The sequence below is a fragment of the Cervus canadensis genome, chromosome 19 (genome assembly GCF_019320065.1).
Source record: "Cervus canadensis isolate Bull #8, Minnesota chromosome 19, ASM1932006v1, whole genome shotgun sequence".
Taxonomy (NCBI): domain Eukaryota; kingdom Metazoa; phylum Chordata; class Mammalia; order Artiodactyla; family Cervidae; genus Cervus; species Cervus canadensis.
In genome coordinates, this window is record NC_057404.1 from 56004229 (window position 1) to 56030120 (window position 25892).

General features: G+C 43.4%; 1 protein-coding gene across 4 annotated transcripts in view; it reads right to left on the reverse strand.

The window, feature by feature from the left end:
* The window catches only part of SEC24D (SEC24 homolog D, COPII coat complex component), a 111957-nt gene extending 86283 nt beyond the window's left edge, over positions 1-25674 (reverse strand). The window contains exons 1-6 of one of the 4 annotated variants that reach the window (XM_043438807.1): positions 25487-25674; positions 23159-23317; positions 14035-14164; positions 8422-8570; positions 6872-7147; positions 6480-6607 (exon numbers count right to left, since the gene is read on the reverse strand). In XM_043438807.1, coding sequence (XP_043294742.1) covers positions 6480-6607; positions 6872-7147; positions 8422-8570; positions 14035-14164; positions 23159-23276 — 801 coding nt within the window. In that variant the 5' untranslated portion in view covers positions 23277-23317; positions 25487-25674. Of the gene's footprint in view, positions 1-6479; positions 6611-6871; positions 7148-8421; positions 8571-14034; positions 14165-23158; positions 23318-24719; positions 24862-25006; positions 25028-25486 lie in introns of those variants that run through there. The other 3 variants (XM_043438804.1, XM_043438805.1, XM_043438806.1) reach the window with 3 other exon arrangements.
* Between the last annotated feature and the right edge of the window lie 218 nt (positions 25675-25892).

Below are 25892 nucleotides of genomic sequence, written 5' to 3' on the forward strand. Positions count from 1 at the left end.
CAACATTAAAGAAACAGACAAGCCAATCAAAAAATGGACAGAAGACCTGTATATTAATAGATAATTCTCCAAGGAAGACACACAGATGATCAACAGGCACATGAAAACATGCTCGACATCACTAGTCATTTACAGAAATGCAAACCAAAATTACAATGAGGTAAATCACCTCACACTGCTCATTATCAAAAAGTCTATATATAATAAATGCCAGGGAGGGTGTGGAGAAAAAGGAACTCTCCTACATGGTTGGTGGAAATATAATTGGTATAGCTACTATGGAAAACAGTGTGGAGGTTCCTCAAAAACTAAAAATAGAGCTACCATATGATATGGTAATGCCACTCCTCAGTATATATATCTGGAAAAGATAAAAATGAATTAAAAAAGATACAATGCACCCCAATGTTCATAGCAGCACTATTTACAATAGCTAAGACTACTGGAAACAATCTAAGTGTCTACAAGCAGATGAATGGATAAAGAAGATCCTGTACATACTATATATAACAGAATATTATTCAGCCATAAAAAAGAATGAGATATTGCCATTTGCAGCAACGTGGACAGACATGGGAGATTATCATACTGAGTGAAGTAAGACAAAAAGACAAATATATGGTATTGCTTAAACGTGGAATCTAAAAAATAATACAAATGAATTTATTTACAAAGCAGAAACAAACTAACAGACACAGAAAACAAATTTATGGTTACCAAAGGGGAAAGGGAAGAAATAAATTAGGAGTTTGGGATTAACATATACACATCACCATGTATAAAATAGATAAACAACAGGATTTACTATATAGCACAGGGAACTGTATTCAGTGGGGAAAAAAATCTGAAAAATATGTGTAACTGAATCACTCTGCTATGTATTTGAAACACAATATTGCAAACCAACTATATTTCAATTAAAAAAAACTACTACTAACACGAAAGCTGTCCTTCCCTGAGCTCTGAAGCGTTACCTGCTCCGTTTCCCTCCCATCTAGCCCAACCATATCCTAGGTGGCACTGATATCATTGGTTTCTACAACATATCAGAGAGATTTAGCCTGCTTTTAAATCCACACACTTCTCTTTAATTTCATAGGATTTAAACTCTTACTCAATTAAGGGTACTGAATATGCTCCAAACGCAACTACTGTAAGACACAATGAGACTAAAAGCTACCATGGGCAAAGAAAAGAAGCAAAGAGAAAAATCAAACCCCGGTAATTACACTCTGCATTTCAACCACAGGGGTCATCTGGTTTCTTCAAAACTGGAGGAGCTTTTCTACTATCAACATTTACTGTCATCATTTCAACCAATGAAGTGTCAAATATGAAAGTGAGGTAAAAACCACAATAATCTATATATTGAACATAGATAGCTCTCAGTCTCAAAACAGACTATGCTTCCAGAAAGTTTGTTTTAAATTAGCCATTTGCAACTTACAAAGCACTGCCGCCAAAGAAACAAGGACAAGTGGTAATTATACACTTCTAAATAAATACACATCTTTGCTAGAATACTACAAAGAGATCTAGAATACTACAAAGAAAGTAAGAAATATAACAGTTCTAGTAATTTCTAAACATATAGTTTTTATTGGATTAAGCAATGGTTTCTTTCTTTCTGTTAGGAGTTGTTTTTTCTTTTTAAGTTGAAGCATAGCTGATTTATAATATCACATTAGTTTCAGGTATACAGCAAAGTGATTCATATGTATATATTCTTTTTCTGATTATTAAAAATAGAGCTTTTATTTAAACCTCAAATCCATGTTCTCGGAAAACAGCTTAGACATAAAACACCACAGAGAAATCTCAATAGAGGTTTTGAGTGTGCCTCAGTTCTTAAAGGATTTCAGCTTGATTGACAGTAACTCCTGATAATGCTAATGCCACTTCAAAGTTTATGGATTTCTTTTTCCTCCAGAAGATGTGCCACTAGAATTACTTTCACACTTCTCTGCTATGAATAGAGTGCTCTCATAAAATAGAATCAGGAAAGAGAAAAAAAGAAAGTGATCTTCCTGAGATAAATGAAGAAGACAGATAAGGGAGGCAAGATAACAAGATGCATGTGCACCGCTAAGGCAGGCTGCTTAAAGCAGAAATATCTGCACTTTGGCATGGTTAGAGAAAGAGGGGGACAGGAAGAGCTCAAATTCTGGATAATCCTCCCGCTGATTAGAGAGTGAGGAAGAGTTTGATGGTGATGCCAGTGTCCTCAACTCCAAAAATGTGGATTAAGACCACCATCTGAAAGTGTAGTGAGCCCTTAGCTCAGGACTGGCATGCAACAGATCAGAAAATATGGTTTCACATCTTTCTTTCCAGAAGGAAGAATTAATTTAGTTAGCAAAAGCATTCTACTTTGGTAATAAGAACATAAACAGGTTCCATATGGCATTGCTATTTCACTACTTTTAAGATAGAAATACTATTGGACTGATTTGTATGTGTATATTTTAGGAGTCTGAAATAAATCACAACATATACTGCTTATTGCTTTTGTTGTTAACATTCATTCAACAAATATGTGAGGGCATACTCTGTACTAGGCCCTGTTCTGTGTGCTAGGGACACAGCAGTGAACAAAACCAAATCCTGGACCTCCTGGAGCTGACATCCTAGTTTGGAAGACAGGAGATAAGTGCATAGATAAGATACAGCCTATGTGAGGTCATAAGTGCCATGGATACGAGCGACGCGGACAAGGGTGCAAGTGAGATCAGGGATGAGCAATGGGGCCGTGAAGGAAACACAGAACTGAGCCACGCTCTGCATCTACGTCGGGGAAGAGATCTGGGCAGAGGGGACCACATGAGCAAAGGCCTGGAGGCAGGAGGACAGCTGGCTGAGGAATACCAAGGAGGCTGGTGTGACTGACGCGATGGAGAAGAGCAGGGAGGGCCCGGGACAGAACGGTGTGTGTGTGTATGTATGTAGCTAGGTCACAGTACCCAGTTACAAACGCCAGTCCAGATCTTGCTGTGAAGGTATTTTTTAAAAAATACATGATTAGAATTTAATCAGTAGACTTTGCGTGAAGCAGTGGGTGGGCCTCATCCAACCTGTTGAAGGATGAAGAGAAACAGAGCAAGGTCCCAGGAGGAAGAGAGAACTTTGCTTCCAGACACCTTCAGACTCCAGCTGCAACATCAGCTCTTCCTGTGTCTCCAGCATGCTGGCCAGTCCAGCAGATTTTGGTCTTGCCAGTCCCCAACAATCAAGCAAACCAATTCTTTAAAATAAATTTATTTCCATATAGAGACATATATCCTAGTGGTTGTTTTTTGTTTTTGAGAACTCTAATATAGTGGACATTTTCTGGGAGGCTGTTCTTGAAAGGCCATAAGGGATGGATTCCGGGGCACAAGTGGATGCGACGGCCTTGGTCAGGAGTATGGACAAGCTTATTCACCCTAACAGCGGGAAGAGGGGTAAACGGGCACAGACACGGGGAGATGCAGAAATGAAGCATGCAGAGCTTCTCTTTGCATTTCTTCTATTTTCTCAGAAGCAAGGTGATCATTAAAGAGTCAGAAAAGGGAAAGGTAGTATCAGAAGTTCCAAGAGAGAAGAAACGACAGTCATCCAGGGACATGGAAGGGGGTCAGTTGAAGTGGGTGATGGTCTCCAAACTTGCTACACATTGGAATTAATGGAGAAAGCTTGAAAAGCCCCAAGGCCCAGTACAATTAAATCATAATGTGGGGGGCTGGGAGCAAGGCATCCGTGATTTTAAATGTTCCACCAGTTAGTATTTCACGCAGCCAGGTCTTAGAAAACACAACTGAACGTTCACTTTAGTTTGCTGCTGCTGCGAAGTTTAGTGACTATGATTTCAAAGTGAGACCAGTCAGCATGGCATGCATCTTTCTCGAGTTGTCTTCAGCATCCACAGAGTAGGTGGAAAGTTAGTTTAACAACAAATGGGAATTTTCTAGATGAATTCAGTGGAGGGAGGGGGCAAAGGAATTCAGAGAAGAAGATGCTCTGGGATGCAAGGGACAGATTTTAATTACGGATCATGTAATCTAAGCTGCTTAAGAGAAGTGAGAAGATGGAGGTGACGTGAATCAAGAAAAAGTGGTAGATTGTAAATCCTGGTGGGTGAGTATTATGGGAGTTTGAGTCCTAAAGGGAATGAGCTGAAAAGATGAGAGTCAGTGGTTGGAGCATGGAATGTTTTCAACTGAGACTTTGAAGATACACAGTCACTGGCAATGACAGAAAGACTAGATGTGGGGCAGATGAAAAGCACATCAGAAGAAAGGAAGATCAAGAACTGAGAGACACTGGAGATGGAAGAGTCTACAGACGGATAATAAAATTGCTAGTAACTGTAACAGAAATAGTACTGGAGAAATTAACAACAAAGCGGGAGTCAAAAGCATCAGAGAATGAAGTGAAATGAACTAGAGAGTCTGTAGAAGTTACATACAAGCAGAGAAATAAGAAGTTAAACTGTCAATCACATAAATACATCATGATACTTCTTCAAGTGGAATAATTTAATATTGGGTTGGCCAAAAAGTTCGTTTGTGTTTTTCCATACCATCATACAGGAAAACCTGAATGAACATTGTGGCCAACCCAATAATAAGCTAGAAAAGTAATGGCTGGAAATAGGATCATCAATAAGGGCACTCACTGCATATAGGGCTTTCTCGGGGGCTCAGAAGGTAAAGAATCTGCCGGCAAAGCAGGAGACGCAAGTTTGGCCCTTGGGTTGGGAAGATTCCCTGGAGAAGGAAATGGTTACCCCCTCCAGTATTCTTGCCTGCAGAATCCCATGGACAGGGGAGCCTGGTGGGCTACAGTCCATGGGGTCACAAAAGAATCGAACACAGCTTAGTGACTAAACAACAAAAACACTGCATATAGCAAAAGAATTGATCAAATTAAGAATTTTGAGAGCTGATGCTTATTCTAGACTATCTGGTGGACCCTAAAGGGAGTCACACGAAACTTATGAGAAGGGAGTCACACGAAACTTATGAGAAGGGCACAAGCAGTTTTGAGATCGAAACCTGGAGGAAAAGACACAGAGATGAGGGAAAGGTGATGTAACAACAGAGGCAGAGACTGGAATGATGGGACTACAAGCCAAAGAATGAAGAGACACGAACAGGCTCGCTCACGGAACTTCTGGAGGGAGCACAGCCCTGCCTACACTGACTTCAGACCTACCACCTCCAGAGCTCAGACAAGAAATCCCTGTTGCTTTAAGCTACCGAGTTTATGGTACTTGGCTACAGAAACCACAGAAAATGCACAGACCATCCTCGACCAAGACTCCAGCCAAGCCTCTAGCTGACCCCTCATGCAGAAAGCAAGCCAAAATCAGTCAAATCCAGCCCAGATTAGCAAGCCTGCCCAGACTCATGAGCATGAATAAATAGTGCTTGTGAGCTACTAAGGTTTCTGATGATTTGTTAATATAAAAGTTAGGTTATAAAAATATAAAATATAAACATAGTACCTCTTAGTGCTCTTTAGTCTCTTTCTAAATTTTTCGACTCATGTTTATAAAACCACTTCAAAGATGAAAGTTAACTGTACACAATTTCATTTCTTACTCCAAAGGAGTTTACATCCCTGCTCAGAGCCATAAGACTTCCAATTTCTGAGGCAAACATTTACATCCCTCCGCCATTGACATCAGGCTCTGATATATGACTTGCTTCAGCCAAGGACAGGTGAATGATTTTGACATGTGTCACATCTGACTGGAAGCTTTAAGAGCTACTGCACCTTTTAACCGGTTTTCCCCCTTTTCTCCCATTGTCATAATAATACATGTCCCCAGGAGGGATGCCCCTTCACTCTGGATTCTGGAGTGATAAGGGCATACGGAGCAGAATCTAAAATCAAACTGCAGCTAATGCAGCTTACAGGTAACCTAGGTGATAAAAAAATCTTTGTGGATGTAAGCCAAATTGAGGACTGTTTGTTATGCAGACTAAACCTAATAAAGCTGCCTGATACAGTTACTAAAGAGTACTCCTCTAGAGAAAATCACTTTGGTGGAGGAGAGTAAGTTATAGCTCTGATTTTATATAAAGCAGTTTTTAAAAATATGTAAAATACTTTGTACTCTCACTCCTATGGGTATCCTGAAAGGATCTTTTAGTTTCTGAAAATAGCATTTTTATATAGAATATATTCTTACTACAAATGAATCATTAAGTATCAATAAATACAGCTGATGTACATGAGAATAAACATCAATGGGTACTGCCAAGATTACATGACACCAGAGAAGTCCCCAGAGGCTGCGTCTCTCACAGGCTGAGACCTCTCGTATAGCATGACGCCCCCTCCCCACCCCGTACATACAGAGGGAAGCGAGCCTTGTCCATGTGATGGCACTGTGCTTGGACGATAAAGGACAGGGTAAACGCTGACAAGCTGAAGTTTCTGAGAGTACAGAAGAAGAGTGGGTTCTTCACGGAGACGGAGAGCAGAGCACTTACGGGGCTGGGGACGGAGTCGGGATCCAGCTTCTTCTGGGGCTGTGGCGGGCCGGCCATCTGTGCAGGCCCCCCCGGGAAGCCTCCCGGGTAGGAGAGCTGGGCCCCTGCTACCGGGGGCCCGTAGTTGGCTGCTGGGAAGAAAAGTGAAAAAGAAGTGACTATAAGCCCAAAATGCAGACGCAGGGCTCACTGGCAGTATTATGCTGTTCAGTCGAGCATGCTGCATTTTTCATATTAAATAAGGCAGGGAATTAAAAGCAAAAGTCTGCAGTTCCCCTTGTCTTTTTACTTGTTACACTATTCAAAAACAGTAAGGGATAGATGTCCAGTACCATTGGAACAAACCTGATTCCCAGCTAAGGGTACCCCCAGGTAACCCAAGGCGACTTTACCCTGCTGTGCCGGATATCCAGGGCCCAGGGTCTGTCCTGGGAGAGGCGCGGGCTGGTACTGAGCGTTCGGAGGAGCAGGCCCAGGGAGCCCGTCTGGTCTGTGCGTTGGCGGAGGCAAGGGTGAGGCCCCGGGACCGTTTAGCGCAGTGGGCGGCGGGGGGAGAACCTGAGATCCAGGCTGCAGGATGGACGGCTGTGGAGGCTGTGGAGGCCCCTGGACTGACGCTGCCGACGCAGGGCCAGGCGGGCCCTGGGTGGGGGGAGCAGCCCCTGAACCTAGGCAGAAACAGAAGACCGGCCTGTGTGAACACCACCCTCCGCAACTCTCTCACCTCCACCACATATACACAACAGGGACGCTTCTCTTCCCCAGTAAAGCAAGAAGGCACCCTTATACAAGTCACTTTTTCCCCCACAAGAAGAAATCATCTTTTGGAAAGTAACACAAATCCTATTTGGGGTATTTTATACAAGCGAAGAATTTTAAAAGAGCTACATTTATAATGATAGAAAATTAGAGGGATAAATTTTAACTCAGTTGCATCTACTTTTCAGGATACATGGCATTAATTATCATGAAAAGTGGACTGGAAGCCTGGCGTGCCGCAGTCCATGGGGTCACAAAGAGTCAGACACGACTGAGCAACTGAACTTTGTCTGGTACAGAGTATAGAAAATCATACAGAAGAAGAACATTTTTTACATAACAAGCATTATTTACTCAGGGCAATAAATTATTTACATCCTGTGCTTGTCTTGATAGAATGGACTTTGGAAGTAGGAAGAAATAAGGAAGGAGAAGGGACTGGCAACTAAAATCCTATCCAGTCATATTTGAAATTGTAGAGCCAGATTACTTTTTCCTTTCCCTGATTATGTGAAACTGAGTTGCAGCTTTGAAGACTTACCCATTTTGAAATCAGTAAAAGGAAATATTCTAAGGGGAGTTTCACTGATACTTTTAAGAAACCAACTATAAGTAATGAAAACATTTGACATCAAGATCAATGGCTGACCCTGCAGTTGTTGCAGTGAACATTTCCATGGCTCCTAAAATAGCCAGCATTTCTACTGATGTACATCTCAGTATTGTAACTGTCTTCTCTCCTATTATTCTGTTCTGCCTCACAACATCTGAGCTTCCATTCCTCACATGACCTAACTGCAGAATTTAAAATGGACTGTGAAACAGAGTATTATATTTTTGATTTGTGGGCTTCATAATAAACACAGAGTTAAAACTTACATTTCTTAAAGGAATTTCACTCTTCTAATGTTGACTTGTGAAGTTTTGTTTTTTTTTTTAATTGGTCTAGTGTTGAATGTAAGGCATTCTGTGGATCCTTCACTTACCCTGAAATAAACGGCAGCATGATTTGGAAAAAAAAAATACTGCCATACATAATACAGATAATTTATATGAAAATGTCCAAAACTAGTTCAATATGGTATACCAGAGATATGTCTATTTTGAATCTGAGGAAGAAGTTTCTTACTAAAAATACTCATGAGACAAGGCGGTCAATAAGCATGAAAAGTGAAACTGTTACCGTAGCTGTTAATGTGCATAGCACCGAGCTGACCGCCCAGCTGGGCCATGGACGCAGTGGACCCTGGACTTGGATACGACGACTGTGTCGAGGGCGAGTATGGTGGGTAGGAGGGGGCCGCACTGCTGACAGGTGGAGGGCCAGGGAATCTGAGGGAGAAAAGGGGTGTTAATGTCATATGCAAATGACGTACACCAACTGGCAAAGTTAAATCAGCCCGTCTAGTGGGCACTAGGAAAACGACTCATATTATATGATACACCTTTAACCTCAACGTGAACTCAAGATCAATCGTGTAGCACCATCCCATATTTATGCTCACATGCTAAAGACATCAAGACACTTAGCCAAAAAAAATAAAAAATCTAATGGTAATCACTTAACAAGTTGTGGAAATCAATTTAGGAAGCTGAGTCCATTAGAAATCATCTATACTAGGGCTAATGATCAATAGGACAGAAATCAAGAAAACTAAAATGCTTCGTTGACTGTATCTTTATGATCACTTAGAACTGAGTTTTTGAGAACTGTGTTAAAGATACGCTTTGTAAATCCTTGCTTCATAAAAAGAAATAATTGCATTTCTTTCAAAAAATTATGCTGTCTGTTTCTTAAAACTCATTCATGGGGTTTCGTAGATATATGAAACACGTCCACTCAGGCAGAATGTACATATGCTACAGAATGTATTAGCGGCTGCAGCGTGAGGTACAGTAAGAGGGTTTGGGCCAACCAGAGAAGGCGGGTAGTAGTATTCACTCTTTTGAGAAAAACCATTTCCCCAACATGTTCAGAAATATTTCATAGATGTTAACAATATTTTTTAAATATAAAAATCCTGTGAATCATTTTTAAAGAGATAGTACAGACAGGATTGTTTCAAATAGAAGCAGGACAAGCACCCTCAAGTATTTTTTAACAAAAGGTTAAAGATTTAAAATACAGAATGAGAGACCGAACAACCATTAGCTATTACTTTTTGACCCATAAATGCCAACTTATCATTCATTGCCTAATACATATCCTAGGAGTTAGGCATCAGAAATTCACAAATTATTTTTCTGATCAACCAAACTCTTAAACAGATTAGATTTTTTAAATTAATGAATTTTAACTGGAGGATGATTACAATATTGTGGTGGTTTTTGCCATATGTCAACATGAATCAGTCAAGGAATATTATCAACTTAAAAGTAAAAGTAAAATAGTACTGAAAGGATAACTTTTATTAAATAACTTTTTAATAAAAATATTTTTAAAAGCTCTGACATACATATGAAAAGATTAACAAAACATCTTAAACATACAAAATGGTTTAATATTTTTCAAGTTTCATTACTTTCCTAAATTAGTTTATTCAAGGCCATGTGGATCTCAGAGCTTCAGTGAGAATCCAGGCCTCTGATTCCTAACCTAAAGACTTGCTGTGTGAGCTGGGAGAAGCCACGTAATTCCTTGTAGCTCTCAGTTTTCAATCCATAAAGATGGAACAATCCTTTCCCTGCTCTAAATACAATGTGGTTAGAATTAAAAATCATACAGATTTAAGTATTTCTCACTGATTACTCCATTTACCATGTTTCTTGCTGAAGAAACATTCAATTACTTTTTTTTTTTGCAAAAATGAATTCTATTTCTATATACTAGCAACAAACAATGAGGAAGTGAAAGTTTAAAATACACCATTTATAATACCATTGAAAAACATACAGCATTGGGAATGAATTTAACAAAATAAGTGCAAAACCTCTATACTAGAAGATATAAACTATTGCTAAGAGAAATTAAAGTAGACCTAAATAGAGGAATATACTTGTTTATGAATCAAAAGATTCAAAGTTATTACGGTATCAATTCTTTTCAAGTTAAATCTATAAATTTAGCACAATTATAATGAAAATTAGAATAGATAAGCTCCAATTACATATTTTAATTAACTGTTTCATTGAATGTCAGGAGAGGTAATCAAAAAGAACCATAAAAGATTATAACCTGAGGATTATAAAATATCAGAAGTGAGCCTCGATTTCACCCTAAACTTCTCAAGAGGTGACTCAGCTGTCTGTGGTCTGCTCAACCTCAAACACTTTTCATCTTCAAGTTAACAACAAATTGCCTAAGGAGTGAGTGACATGCTGAAGTTTATTAGAATCTGGAGGTAAGGTACCAAATTTTTCAAGATTAGATGGATACAAAATCTAGATTTTTAAATACTGAGCCCACTGAATAAAATAAAAGCTCTGCCAAATTGTCATTGCTTTACACATACACACAAGAAAACAACTATGTGTTTCTCTTATTTTTCTTGTTTTCTACTTTTCCACTGAAGCCAATTTCTTAGTAGATTCACCCTGATAATAGCTTCAATTTGGGAAGACGAGTCTCCTTCCCACCTTCCCTTCCATGTAATTTCCCATTTCTTGGGTCAAAACAGAACACTTACAATTAAATTTTCCCTTAATGATTAAAAAATGGAACTTTAGGTTATAGATTTTGTATAAGAAATTAATCCCACCCAGCAGTAACACACTGTAGATAACTTTAGTACCATTTACAATTTTAAGACATTTATTCTGCCTCAGCCAATCAAAAAGCCAAATGACTAGGTATGATTTTTAAGTTTTAGGAAACTTTGAAATAGCAATATTTAAAAATAAAAATTATGATTTTAAAATTTAAATCAGCATAATGGCTCTGAATTGATCACGTTTTTATTCAACAGTTTAGATATGGCAAAAAAAAAAAAAAAATGAAAAGACTTCTAGGATGGGTCCTCTCGGGACAAATGACTCCTTGAAGTGCTGCAATCATCACACAAAGGCCACGGGTGACCTGTGCTCTCTGACAAGCTGGAATGACTCACCAGCACAGTCCCGGGGCCCTTTGCCCTGCACTGAACTGCAGACACAGAAATGCGTCCGGGAGGCTACGGAGTCTCACCACAGAGGCTTAGCCCGAACACTGGACCTCTCCGTTTTTTTTAACTTTGTAGTTTGTGTTAGGGTATAGCTAACAAAGTTGTGACAGTTTCCGGTGAACAGAGAGGGGACCCAGCCATACATACACACGTATCCCTTCTCCCTCACACCACTCCCCATCCAGGCTGCCACAGACCCCTAAGCAGAGCTCCCTGCGGTATCCAGTAGGTCCTTCTTCAGTTATCCATGCACAGCAGTGCGTACATGTCAACCCCAAACTCCCTAACTATCCCTTACCCCTATCCTTCCCCACCGTCAACCATAAATTCAGTGTCTATAGCTCCTTTTTCAGCCTTTAATTCAGTGTAAGCTGAAGCAACGGAACAGTACAGGAGGAGAAAGAGATGGGGCAAAATCTGTCAGTGTCTCCCTAGGAATCACAACACAGGCAGATTCCTCAACTGAGCCGTGAGAGGCAGCTACCCTGAGCTAGCAGGCAGGGCAAGCAACAGACCAGAGACTTTCCAAATCCCGTGGAGCGGGTGTTGATAACGGCTAATGCACATTGCCTTTCATGGGCGCTGTGCGAGGTTCTCTGCACGGACTAATGACCAAAATCCTCACCAGCACATCTTTACTGTTACACCTGTGATTAGGAAACCAAGGCACGCAGAGGCGGAGTAACTTGTCCAGCCAGAACTGCCTGAGCCACGAGGATCGCACACGCCCGACCTTAGGCTCTGCTACTCATCACTGGCAGACGCCGTGCTGAGCGCACAGCCACGATGCGACTGATGCCAAGTCCGTGATTCACCTGGGCTTCCCCAGTGGCTCAGAGGAGACCCAGGCCAACCCCTGGGTCAGAAAGATCCCCGGGCGAGGAGAACGGCAACCCACTCCAGTGTTCTTGCCTGGAGAATTCCATGGACAGAGGAGCCTGAGGGCTACAGTCCATGGGGCTGCAATGTGTCGGACACAACTGAGTGACTAACACAGACACGTAACCTAATTCAAGAAAACAAGTGGAAACAACCAAAAAGTTCAAAGCAATCTAGGCTATTTCTAGTGACTCAAAATTTAACTTCAAAGTGGCTGTTCTACTTTTGCATTTCTTTAAAAAAATAATCTGACCTGCTTGACAGTTCACAACAATGTACTTCTCCAGAACTTCTCCCCTCTATTCAGGACTGAGAATTCTATTTCCTCATTGTACAAGTGAGGAAAAGGAGATCTAAAGGCCTAGGAATGTCTCCAGAATCACAAGGCTAATGAACCAGAGGTAGCATCTGGGTTCAACCTTTGTGTCCTCCCCTCAGGCCCCGCTGCTACACTGTTGAGACTGGGGGCCGGAGGGGCAGGTCCTGAATTGGGGCCTTGGACTTCTCGCTCCTTGTTCAAAGCACAATCCCATGGAAAGCAAATTACTTAGACTCACTCATCCAGTGATCCCTACAATAACCTTCACTGCATCTCAGAGCTACCATTTCAATGGAAAATGTTATCAGAACAAGAACCAGGAGATGACGGCCTCATGAATGCCCTGTCAGTGATGATTTAAAATGTGCCAGAGGGAGCTTCCCCATCAACAGGGACTAGGTCTCCTTGAAAGGGTGACCCAAGGACCTCACCATCGGCAGGGTCCAGAGTCCTCCAGAGGGCCTACTTCCCCCCCAACCCCAACCCTGCAGCCTGACAACCTAGGAAGGAACCTGGGAAACAAAGCCTCTGGGTAATCACTGAACAAATTCCAACGTGAACACTGTCTACCACTCAGCACGGGGATTCTCAACAGCAACACCTCCCAGGACACACGACTCCAGCCGGGAAGGTGTGAGGTGGGTCCCCCCCAGGGCACAGTCCCAAGGGGTTGCGGGGCTCCCAGCACGTCCCCCATCTCACACCTTGGCTTGTCCAGGCCCGCCTCCCACTTCTCCCTTCCTTAATTTATAAACACAAACAGACTGATTTCCCGGGTTGTCTTTAGTATCCCCCCGCCTTTCGAGAGTCCTGCACTGGCATCCGTGTGCCTTCCACATCAAATCCACAGTCTTCACCACTGGCCGCAATCTAATTTAATTTTTTAAGTATTTATTCAGCACCTACTGGCACTGAACTCAGTTCTGTAAAGGACTTGAGAACAGATGATTTAAAATTTCACTGGAGAACATAAACCACAGACATCTGAAGGAATTAGAGATTAATACAAAACACTGAGGTGAACATGGGCTTCCCTGGTGGCTAAGTGCTACAGAACTGACCTGCCAATGCAGGAGACGTGGGTTCAATCCCTGGGTTGGAAGATCCCCTGGAGAAGGAAATGGAAATCCACTCCAGTATTCTTGCCTGAGAAATCCCATGGACTGAGGAGACTGGTGGATAGAGTCCATGGGGTTGCAGAGTCGGGCACAATTTAGCAACTGAGCATGCATACACAGAAGATGAATATAACTCCAAACTAAAAGCTACTGACACAAGGAATTTTCATTTTTTTTTTAACAGTATTGGTACTTTATTTATTAGTACTGGTATTTCAATGTCCTAACTTTTGTAAACACTTTGTTTCCTTACAGTTTACCAGTAGATCCTTTCGAGGCATCAAGAGGTCAAAGTTTCCATCGACAAACCTGCAAGTGCAGAAGGGACCCGTGAGATGATTTCGGTAGATTACACAGATGGGGGTTGGACTCCAGCTCACCTTTGTGGAGGAGGACCTTGCGCATGAGCTCCGTTCTGGCCAAACTGGTGGGGTCCAGGAGGCGGATGGCCCTGAGGCAACATCCCCCCAGGGGGAGCCGCCCCCAGGGGCCCCGCCGGCTTTATCATGCCTGCAAGGGAAGGACAGGAGCTCAGAAGAGGGTGAACGTGCAGGGAGACAGGACACGGAGGTAACAGGTCAAAAGTGGAAAACGAGGGGCGGAGGGGAAGAACGGGTGAGAACAGGCTCTCCTCCACACCTGCCTTCACCAGCACAGACTCACCCACTCCGGGCTGCAGCATCCCTGTCTGACCGCCAGCGACAGGAGCATAGGCATCACTTTAACGCTAACCAGAAACTAAGACAGAAGCAAACCTTTGTGTCTGGGAGAGAGGCACCCAGACAGAAACACACTGTCAGATAAAGACTGCTAGAGCACACACTGCAATAGGCCGCTGGGGATCAGACTACAAATCTGGGGAGGAAACAGCATGGGGAGTCACAAAGCATAGTAATTCTAACTACAGGGAAGGACCTCTGAAGACGCCCGAGGTTATAGCATGAGGAAAGTGCATGGAGAACAGCATCTGTTTCTCCCACGGATCCAGGGCACGGACCTCAGAGCTGGTAATTTTTCCAGGATTCCACGGGCTGGGTGATAAACAGCTGAGGGGCTGCTCATGTCACCCCAGCTTCTCACACAAACTACGAGACCACACGTGATGGGGATGCTCCCAGCAGTGCCCGTTTTAATTTACAAGCATCTCTTCTGCAACGGAGATCTTTAAAAGTTTCTCTTTAAAACTGTTCTCAAACATTTTTTCTCTCCTTCTTCTAGAGAAATGGTGGGACAGGAGACAAATCACTGAGCTTGGGTTAGAGCAGTGTGATGCCCCATCCAGCCATGCTGGGCAAGAAGTTTATCTCTGTGGGCCTCAGTTTCCCCTCACTGCAGAAGGAAAGGTTCAGACTTGATTGCTTGTGACACCCCTTTCAGACTTCAAAAAAAGAGAGAGAGAGAGAAAGTACATTTCTTCTATGTGTTGTCCCTACTTCCATTCTGCTTGTTTTTGCTCCAGACCTTTCAACGTTTTTTCTTCTAATTTTTATTGGAGTATAGTCTGTTTACTATGTTGTGGTAGTTTCAACAGCACAGCAAAGTGAATCGCTTACTATACATACACCCACTCTTTTTTTAGATACTTTCCCCATTAGACCATTACAGAATACAGTAGAGTTCCCTGTGCTATAGAGTAGACCCTTACTAGTCACCTATTTTCTATATAGTAGAGTATACATGTCAGTCCCAGTCTCCCAGCTTATCCCGCCCCTGCCCTCTGGTAACCACAGGTTTGCCTTCTCCCACGTGCTTCACTTTGACCCCCTTTTCCTCTCTGGCACCATCACCAGTGACCTCCTGGCTGCCCTGTGTGAGCTCTTCCATTTGACCACACGACGGTATTTCATACTCAACGTTTCCTTTCTTCTTTCATCTTCCGAGAAAGCTTATTCCCTTAGAGAGTAAGGAAAGTGACTCAACGACCCTACAGTGGCCCAAGAAGAATTTCTTATGTGGTCATCACAACCCTCTGAGGGGCATGCTCTCAGATGCCTGGGTAATCCAGAATGAAACACGGCCAGGGAAGTAGTAGTATTCATGAACAATATTAGTGAGAATTATACAAAGGTTTCTTTTCTTAAAACTGAATTCCTCAAACTTAAGAAAAAATTTATATTAACTTTACCATCACAGTTTATTTAGCCATTTTCCATATACCAAGAACAAAAACAACAAATATTATTCTTACTTTTACATACAGTTTATACCTCAAATCCAGCAGAGTTAGAAAAACAGGAGACTTACAGCCACGCAGACTGGAGTCTGCATTCTTCCTGTATCACTAAACACCTGTGACCCTAAAAAGATACTTTTTTCTTTCAGAACCTAAACTTTTAACACTATACCATGGCAACAGTGTCCCCTGTCTCTGTGGATCATTCTGAGAATTAAACTAGGTAATGGGCATAGGAGCATCCAGAACAATGCCAGATAAATAAAGGGAATCTCCCAAGAAATCTTAGTTTCCTCACCCTGGTCATACCCTTTGCTCCCTTTTTTTTCAAGGATTTATCAATATATTCTAACAAGATACATATATCATAATTATATGCACTCCTGTATTTTCATTCTTAAAACATTATTTTGGATAAAAATAGAAAATCTACAATACTAGCGCTAATGCAATAATAATTAAAGGCATTACAAGAAACCAAAGATATTCTCATTCCTCAAATAGGTAAGCAAACAGCAGTTTCATGGCAACCCTCACACAGCACCAAAAACTAGTTCTCGGAGCTACTCATGTACTGGTATTTTCATGTGTACATGAGATGCACATATTTATAAACCTGTTTCTAAAAACCAAACCAAACCAAAAACAGTTCTTACACACTCAAGCAGAAATGTCTCACAGAAATCTTACTAAAAGATTCTTTCCCTTTTATTTTTGGAAATCAACTTGGTAGCAATGATTCAAATTCATTCTTGTTCAACATACACTCAATGTGCCTCTAAGGCACTTGGAGCTCTTAGGGAAGAGACAGCCATGTAAACAATTACAGCGCCTGGGGACAAGAGTAAAACGCAGAGGAACGACCTGACACTTCCCATGGGAATCCAGAAAAGTTCAGAGAGGAAGGCCTGCTCGAGCTGAATCCTGAAGAACCGGCAGGAGCTCTTAGCACAGAGATAGGACAGGGGATTCCAGGCAGGAGGCAAAGCTTAAGTGAAGATCTGAGAGAGCGGGGTGTGATCAGGCAAAAGGCGAAGTGTCGGCAGACGGTGTGGGGAGTGGCCAGAGCAGAGGCTGTCCAGGTTGGCTGGGGTCAGACTACAAAGTCCTGGGGGCCATTTGGACTCTATTCTCAGGGCAAAGGAAACCAGTATCACTATTATCTGCAAAGTCATAGTCTTTGGTCACATACCTGGCATTTTCATAAGTGATCAGAAACAAAGAGAAATCAGGTTATGTGAATTTCAGTATGAGAATTTTAATAGGAAAGCAAAACCATACCATGAGAAAGATCTAACTATGCTTATGCTCTCTTGAGGAGGGTGAAAGAAGAGAGTGAAAAAGCTTGCTTAAGACTCAACATTCATAAAACTAAGATCAGGGGATCCGGTCCCATCACTTCATGGCAATTAGATGGAGAGAAAGTGGAAACAGTGACAGATTTTATTTTCTTGGACTCCAAAATCACTGCAGATGGTGACTGCAGCCTTGAAATTAAAAGATGTTTGCTCCTTGGAAGAAAAGCTATGATGAATCTAGACAGCATATTAAAAAGCAGAGACATCACTTTGCCAAAAAAGGTCCGCCTAGCCAAAGATATGGTTTTTCCAGCAGTCATGTATGGATGTGAGAGTTGGACCATAAAAAAGGCTGAGCAGCAAAGAACTGATGCTTTCAAATTGTGGAGAAGACTCTTGAAAGTTCCTTGGACAGCAAAGAGATGAAACCAGTCAATCCTAAAGGAAATCGGTCCTGAATATTCATTGGAAGGACTGATGCTGAAGCTGAAGCTCCAATAGTTTGCCTACCTGATGCAAAAAGCCAGTTCTCTGGAAAAGACCCTGATGCTGGAAAAGATTGAGGGCAAGAGGAGAAGGGGGCAGCAGAGGATTAGATGGTTAGATGGCATTGCTGACTCAATGGACATGAGTTTGAGCAAGCTCTGGGAGACAGTGAAGGACAGGGAAGCCTAAAGTGCTGCAGTCCATGGGGTCACAAAGAGTCAGACATGGCTGAGTGACTGAACAACAATGCCCAAAGAAAAATAGCTAAAATCATAAACTGGCCTTTAATGCAATGACATTTTTTACAGACTAGCTTACACAATACCAAATCTAATTCCTTTCTGGCTTGCCTTTCCATGTGGTCCTGAGCTGGAAAGATGGAATCTCCGTTTCTTAGACTCCCTTACAGACTGGGCTGCCATGTGCTCTAGTGACGGCTCCCAAGTAGAAAGGCAATGCTTACTGGATGTTGGCTCCATGACCGTAGAGTCGCCTGGTTCTCTGACTCTACTATTCTCTTAGCTTCCTGATACCCTTTTACAGATGTTTTTCTAGACTGATCTCTGACCAAAACAACATCGCAGGAAAGCGTATCTTGGATTTGGCCCTGGATCTGACAAACTGAAACCAAAATTAAAAACCATTTGAGAAAGGAAGAAGTTTATCTAAAATAAACAAACTCCCTACTATGTGGGCCGAACCATAATGACTCATTGCTAAGGTGCTGTGGCTGGTGCTATTCCTACAAGAGTTCACCATTTATTAGAAGCCTCACCACAGCCCCCGGTTCCAGGACATCAACAGTTCCTGCTGCTCAGCTTCTAGACAAGTGGTCCTCCACCAAGGGTGATGCTGCTCCTGAAGGGACACTTGGCAAGGTCTAAGACTTTCGGTTTCTACGTCTTGGGGCCAGGGGTGGGAGTAGAAGAGGGACCACTGCTATCTGATGATGGGTAGAAGCCAAGGATGCTATTAGAGGCCCTAGGATGCACAGCACGGCCTCCCCCACAACAAAGAATTAGCTGACCCCAAATGTCAACAATGCTGAGGACCCGAAACTGTGCTCCAGAAAGCAGTGTGCCCGCTGATTCCCTGCTCACACTCTTTCCAATGTGGACTATAACTAAACAATATACGTGACCCTTCCCAGCTTAAGATGCTTCACTGCACCCTACTGTCCTGAGAGCCACGGTGAACCTCCTGCAGGTCCGCAAAAGTGTCACCTCTCCAACCCCAGGGACCTGCCTCCCTATTTGGCCGACCCTCACTCATCTTTCAGGTTCTTCCTTCCAGGAAGAGTCCCTTCATCCGTAAGCCTTGGTTAGGTGCCCCTGCTGTGAGCTTCCATTCCACCCTCTACTTCCTCAAAACGGTGTTTCCCCTGCATTGTCACTGTCCATTTCCTTAATGCACATCCCACTAGACAAGTCCGTACTATAAGGACGGAGCTTGGGTTCATTTTACTCGGTGTTGCATCGCCACAGGTATTTTGCTTACCAAATAAACCTGCTGCATGGTTACTGCACAGGACTAGCATCACATAACAGGCACAAAGGACAGTGTGGTATGTAAGAAATAGAACCAAGACGGGGCGCTGGCCAGATCCATGGTAGAACAGACAGTTCAAGGAGCTACAGCCAAGTTCTCTGAGTCTGTCACCAAAAAAAAAAAAAAAAACTAGAAAAGAAGAAGGTACGTGATGACTGAAGACTAAGAGATCTAAGGTCATTCAGCACAGAGAAAGATAGGCTCAGGTAATTTAGTGACAGTTTTAAATCATTAAACAAATATACCACAATTTACAGAAAGGTATGTACACAGACAGAGTCTGATGGCCTGGTATCTGAGAACTGATAAGGACAAAGAGGTTGAAGTTAAAGCATGAAGGATCTAATCCAACAAATGGTGTTTTACCACTGGTGAACACCTGAGTACTCTGCTGATGAATGCAGCAGCTGGTCGTTCACTCATTTCTTGAATGAGCACTGTGTGAGGACCTTTTGAACTGTTCAGGCACATCTATTACACACAGTGTGGTAACTGGCAGCAAAGCCACAAAGGGCTTGGAGAACACAGGAGAAGAGGATCTAGGAATAAGCTTGAGGAAGAACAGGAAGTGGTCAGAAATGTCAGCAAGACCCACAGGTGAACCGAGTCTGCAGGAGGAGGCTAGGGCACACGCTAGGGGAAGGACGGGGTGGAGGCGCTGACCGGAGGCACAGACCAGCTTTATGCAGGTGCCAGAAAGGTCTGAAGCAGAAGAAAGTCAGAATCAGATTTGCAGGCTATAAAAGTCCCTCCAGCACAGACCACCTCAGCCTCCTGAGAAACCTAAATGCAGGTCAAGAAGCAACAGTTAGAACCGGACAAGGAACAACAGGCTGGTTCCAAATTAGGAAAGGAGTACTTCAAGGCTGTATATTGTCATCCTGCTTATTTAACTTACATGCAGAGTACATAATAAGAAACGCAGGGCTGGATGAATCACCAGTTGGAATCTAGATTGCCAGGAGAAATATCAATAACCTCAGATATGCAGATGACACCACACGGCAGAAAGGGAAGAGGAAATGAAGAGCTTCTTGATGAAAGTGAAAGAAGAGAGTGAAAAAGCTGGCTTAAAGCTCAACATTCAGAAAACTAAGATCATGACATCCAGGCTGATCACTTCATGGCAAATAGATAGGGAAACAGTGGAAACAGTGACAGACTTTATTTTTGAGGGCTCCAAAATAACTGCAGATGGTGACTGCAGCCATGAAATTAAAAGATGCTTGCTCCTTGGAAGAAAAGCTATGACCAACCGAGACAGCATATTAAAGCACAGAGACATTACTTTGCCGACAAAGGTCCGCCTAGTCAAAGCTATGGTTTTTCCAGTAGCCATATATGGATGTGAGAGTTGGACCATAAAGAAAGCTGAGTGCCGAAGAATTGATACTTTTGAACTGTGGTGTTGGAGAAGACTCTTGAGAGTCCCTTGGACTGCAAGAAAATCAAACTAGTCAATTGTAAAGAAAATCAGTCTTGAATGTTCATTGGAAGGACTGATGCTGAAGTTGAAGCCCCAGTACTTTGGCCACCTGATGTGAAGAACTGACTCATTGGAAAAGACCCTGAAGCTGGGAAAGACTGAAGGCAGGAGGAGAAGGGGAAGACAGAGGATGAGATGGTTGGATGGCATCACCGACTCAGTGGACATGAATGAGTTTGAACAGGCTTCAGGAGTTGGTGATGGACAGGGAATACTGGCGTGCTGCAGCCCATGGGTTCTCAAAGAGTTGTACATGATGAGTGACTGAATGAACGGAACACAGGACTGGACTGTTTGGAGAAAGGCTGGAGAGAGGATGCGGTTAGGAGACGTTAGTCATCCAGGTGAGAGGTGATGGCTGGAGCAAGAATAGTGACTACTGGGTAGAAAGGAGGAAGCAGGTAGAAAAGATTTTCAATTACCCCCAAAAGAATCTGGATTATAGAAGGTAAAAGGGAGAGACTTTTTAAAATAGTGAAAAGTTCTATTTAGGTAGCTGAATGAATGATAGCTGCTCGGTGAGTATGGAATGCCAGAAAAAACATGCTTTATGAAAAAATATACTGAGTTATTTTGGACATGATGAGTTTGATATATCCATGTAAACAGGTTGGCAACTGAAAATACAGATCTGGAGCTTAAGAAAGTCACCTGGGCTGGCTGAGAGACCAGCCCTTCATATGGAATAACACAGTTAAGGGAAAAATCTACAGTGAGGGGGGAAGAAGGGTGAAGTCAGAACAGAGAAGCAGAATCAGCACCACATAAGGGTCATGTGGGGAAGTGGGAACCCCTGAGAGGAGCTGTCCAGAAAGCCACCAAGAAAATTAACGAAAGGACAGTGTCATTGAAACCAAAGCAGAAAAGAGTTCTGTACACACAAAAGCAGTAAACGGTGTCAAATTCAAGAGCACAAGACAGTGTTTCTGCCTGTGGTAACAGGAGGTCACTAGCAACCCTAGTGGGAGAAGGGGAAGGCTGGACGGGGCCCAGGCGATGGGGCAGGGAATACACCGAGCCGGGGAGAGCCGCGAGGCAAGGGTGGGTGTGAGGGAGTAGGCTGAGGACTTTAAGAGATGGCTGCAAAGAGAAGGCGGAAAAGTGAGGAACACTAAACGTTTCACTTAGGTGTCTATTCAAGTTTGCTGCTGTCTTCTCGAGGGACCCCCGGTGTGAATCCCAGTTACACCACCAGCTCTGTACTTTGGATAAATCATGGTATTTCAGACATCCAGTTTTCTTAGCTGCCAAATAGGGCTAATAATCTACTGAACAGCATTGAATGACGGTTAAAGAAAATTATACACATAATTCTTTTAGGACCAGCTTATGATACATGGTAAGCAGTCAAAAAAAGAGTAATGCATAATTATCATTATATATAAATGCTGAGGGGGAATGAACCACCAGACAGAAAAGAAACTGGAGAAAGATGGGTTAAATGGTTCCAAAGGACCCAGATCTAGAAATGTCATGGGGAGGACTGAACCCGGACAAGATGACGATGCCTCAGCTGGAGGTTTTTAAAACCTGGACTAAGTCAGAAGAGTGACTTCCCACAGGAAATTCAGTCTCACAGCATCTTCTGCAGCAACTGTGCGTGGCTGCTAGCATCAAGGCTCCCCAGAGGCTTTCCTCACCCCTAGCTGACTCTGCAATCCACACAAGCTACCCAGCAAGGCCTGGGTCCTATATCCCTGAGTCAGTCCTAGTAAACCTCAAGAGATACTCAATTATTTACACACAGCCCTGTTTCCCCAAGGATTTGAGTGGATTCCTCAGAAGTCCCAAGAACTGCCTTTCACAAATGTTTTTAGGGAATCTGGGGTCATCAGCACTGAAACAAGCTATTATTAGCCTCCCTGCTGACCCTGAAACTTGGCCCCTCAGGGCAGCCCCTAGACAAAGGGAGGTGATCTTACTACGTCAGCTGCCATGAGAGCAACAGGAGTCCCACTCCATGACTCCTCCCACCTCTGCTCCAAAAACCAAGATTCCTTGCTGGGTACCATATTAGGGCAACCAATATTATTCAATGACTTTACAGCAAGACCATGTTTTTCTTACTATTATCATCACTGACTAAACTTCAGCATACAAATCTAATGAGATTTTTTCAATATTAGTTAGTGTATGTATATATTCAACATACATATATTTAGTATATAGTATATATACATATACATATGCACATGTATGTGTATGTATATATAATTTGTGGGGGTTTTAGTGTTTGTAATAACCTCACACTACCAGTTAATAGCAAGAGCAAGTCTAACAGTAAAAACAAGACACTCAGGAAGTGTCTTTGTTTTCATCTATATTTAAAAAATAAACTCCCCATGCAAAAACCACAGTGATAAGGCAGGTTTTTCCAAATAATCCTATAAGCTCAAACCACTGCATCGTCTATAATTACCATTCTACTCTTCCAAAGCTGCTCTTTCAGAATATCTTATGTCTCCGAGCTTGAGATTCAATAATCACACATGAGTCAAAATAACGCGCCTTACCTGGTGAAGAAGCTGCATGAGACGGGCCCCCATAGTGCCCATAATGTGGGGTAGAAAGGCCAATTCCAGGCTGGGGCTGAGAATAGGGAGGTGTAGCCACATAACCTTGCTGGCTCATTATTAAAATATCATTCCAAGGAACAGTTCTATAAAAGAACCCTGGAACAGAAGGAAAAAGAAAAAACATCAACGCAAGAGTTTGAGTCACTTAATGTTATTAAAAACATAAACACTGTTAATAAATGTTTATGATAGTCTGAAGAAAGGTACAGTTATCAAGTGCACGAGACAGGTTCATATCAAACAATATCACTTTTCCCCTAAAACGGCTCTAACCACAGCTCTATGGAACTCAGTAACTCACTTCCATAGCCCTAGGCAAATGCACAGGCATTAAATCCTGAATACCAGCTGCCAATCCCTCTTCCATTGTAAGCCTAAATGGTGTCACAGAGACTTTGTCTCTCATAAATGTACCTACTGTCTTCGTGCCTTTTGTTTCCATGGCCCTGTTTCAGCATAGAGCACGTCACTGGCAATAACCACGTCACTGACTGACCAGCAGACTCGCCAGTAGCCTGAAATCGGATGTTTTGACTTGTGTCATTTTAGTGCTATCCTAACTAGTAACTTTAACCAGGCAGTTAGGATAAAAAGGGAAAAAAAGTCCCACAGATATAGTAGAAAATAAGTTGATAATGGACTGATTTTACAAGTCATATATTGAGGAAGCCAAGTGGCAGCCTACAACTATTTGACAGCTGTCAGTGGTTTCTCAGGCAAAGATGACAGACTTTTCTTCTGTTTTAAATACCACACCTCTAAGAATACATGCACATATATTTAAACAATGAAGGGGAAAAGTCCAATTGCACATGTGTTTAAGCACACACGCACAACTCACAAATACAATAGGTCCATCTTGATTCTACTCAGAACCAAAACATGAACATGTTTTAAAGCTGACATTTTCTCCAGGTTTCATAAAAGAGACATTTCATAGAACTAGTCTTAAAAAGAAAAGTTGGACAAAGCTCTGAATCCCAGCAAGAGAAGTGGGTTTACACTACACGTCTGCTCATACTTAGCTGTGTGACACAGAATAAGCGGAAGAACCTCTCGGAGCGTCAGTTCTCTCTTACAAAATGAAGCTTCTAAAGCCTTTCCAGATAAAAAAACAATTCTACAATTTCTTCCCACTTTCTCCACCCAGCACTGGAATATTTTTCCTTTTGCTATTTTATGATGCTATCTTTTAAACTATAAGGTCAGTGAAACCGGCTAAGGTTTGAAACATATTCAGGAAACTGCATTCATTTGGTTTCAATTTCATGTTAAACTATACGATTCCAAAATGAAAGCAACTGGAGTAAAAATACTGTAAGATCACTTTATTCTCCTTGGAAGCGGAGATCTAAAGAAGAGGAGTGATAGGCCCCTGGGTCCACTGTGTGACTGAACACATCTTCCCTCCTCCCACTTAGCGGAGACAGACGTGGCAGCCTGAGCTTGGGTCAAGCTCATCCAACCAAGCGCATTTAGGAAGTCAGCAGCAACACACCTACGCAGCAGCCTGTTGCTGAGTGACAGACGAAAGGCAGGGATGTTCGCTGCAAAGAGCAGGAAGCAGCTGGGTCCCTCTTCACTGGTCCTGGCAGGAATCTGCTTCCTCACTCAACCCAGCCTGCCACGTCAAACTTCCTCACGCTGGAGCACCAAGTTACAGAAGCCTGACTCAGCTTCAAGCGGCAACATGGCAGAAAGCCACTTGGCACGAGCAGGCCGAGCCTCAAAATCTGGGATTCCAAGCCCAGGACAACCCCCCGCCCGCTGTCACTCCGTTCTCACCAGATGCACGTCTTAGCCCGGACCCAGCTGCGATTCGGACAAATCAGTTTCACTATCAGGCTGTCCTGACGCTTGAAGATACATTTGCCATTATCACAAAATGAGTATTTCCAGCATTCCCTCCCTCCAAGGAAGGGGAAATTAAGTTGATACAGAGATCAGAAAACCGCGGGCAGTAACGCTGGAATACCGTGGCTACTGAGGACCCTAACCAGGGAGTTTCAGCATCCCCAGACACAAAGATAGGGGCGCAGGGGCGGGTAAAAAATGCCCACGCCCACCGCCCCCCGCCCCCAGTATTAAACTACACGAAAGGGCTGAAGGAGCAAAGCAGGAGGTCTCCTCCGCTGCCCCGCCACGCGTGGGCATCCCGCCTCTCGCCACCGCCCCACCGCACCCCCAGCCTGGCACCGCACCCCGCCACAACTGTGTCTGGGGAAGGGTCCCGCCGCAGCGCAGCCAGGCTGGGCGCGGCATTACCTGCTCGGCGCCCGCCCGCCGCCGGGCTCTGCCCCCACTGCCGGCTGCCCGGTGACCCCGCTCCCGCGGCGGCCGCTGCTCCCGCCGCGCCTCGCCTCGCCTCGCCTCGCGCCGGCGTCCCCGCAGGCTGGTCTCGCTCGCCGAGTTGCTGGAACTGCCACGTCAAAGCCTCTCCCGGCGGCGCGCCCCCGGCGCCGGGCTCCGACCGGCGGCCGCGCTCCCGGCGGCGCGCGCGCACAGACGCGGCGGGGCGGGGCGGGGGCGGCTCCCGCCGCCCGGCGCGGCGCGCGCACCGGCTGCTCGTCCTCCTCTCTTTTCTCGTTTCTCCCCTTCCTGTTCTGTGTGTTGGTTCGTTTCCCTCCAGCAGGTCAAAGATATTAACGCTGTGGCTAAATTAGAGCCACAT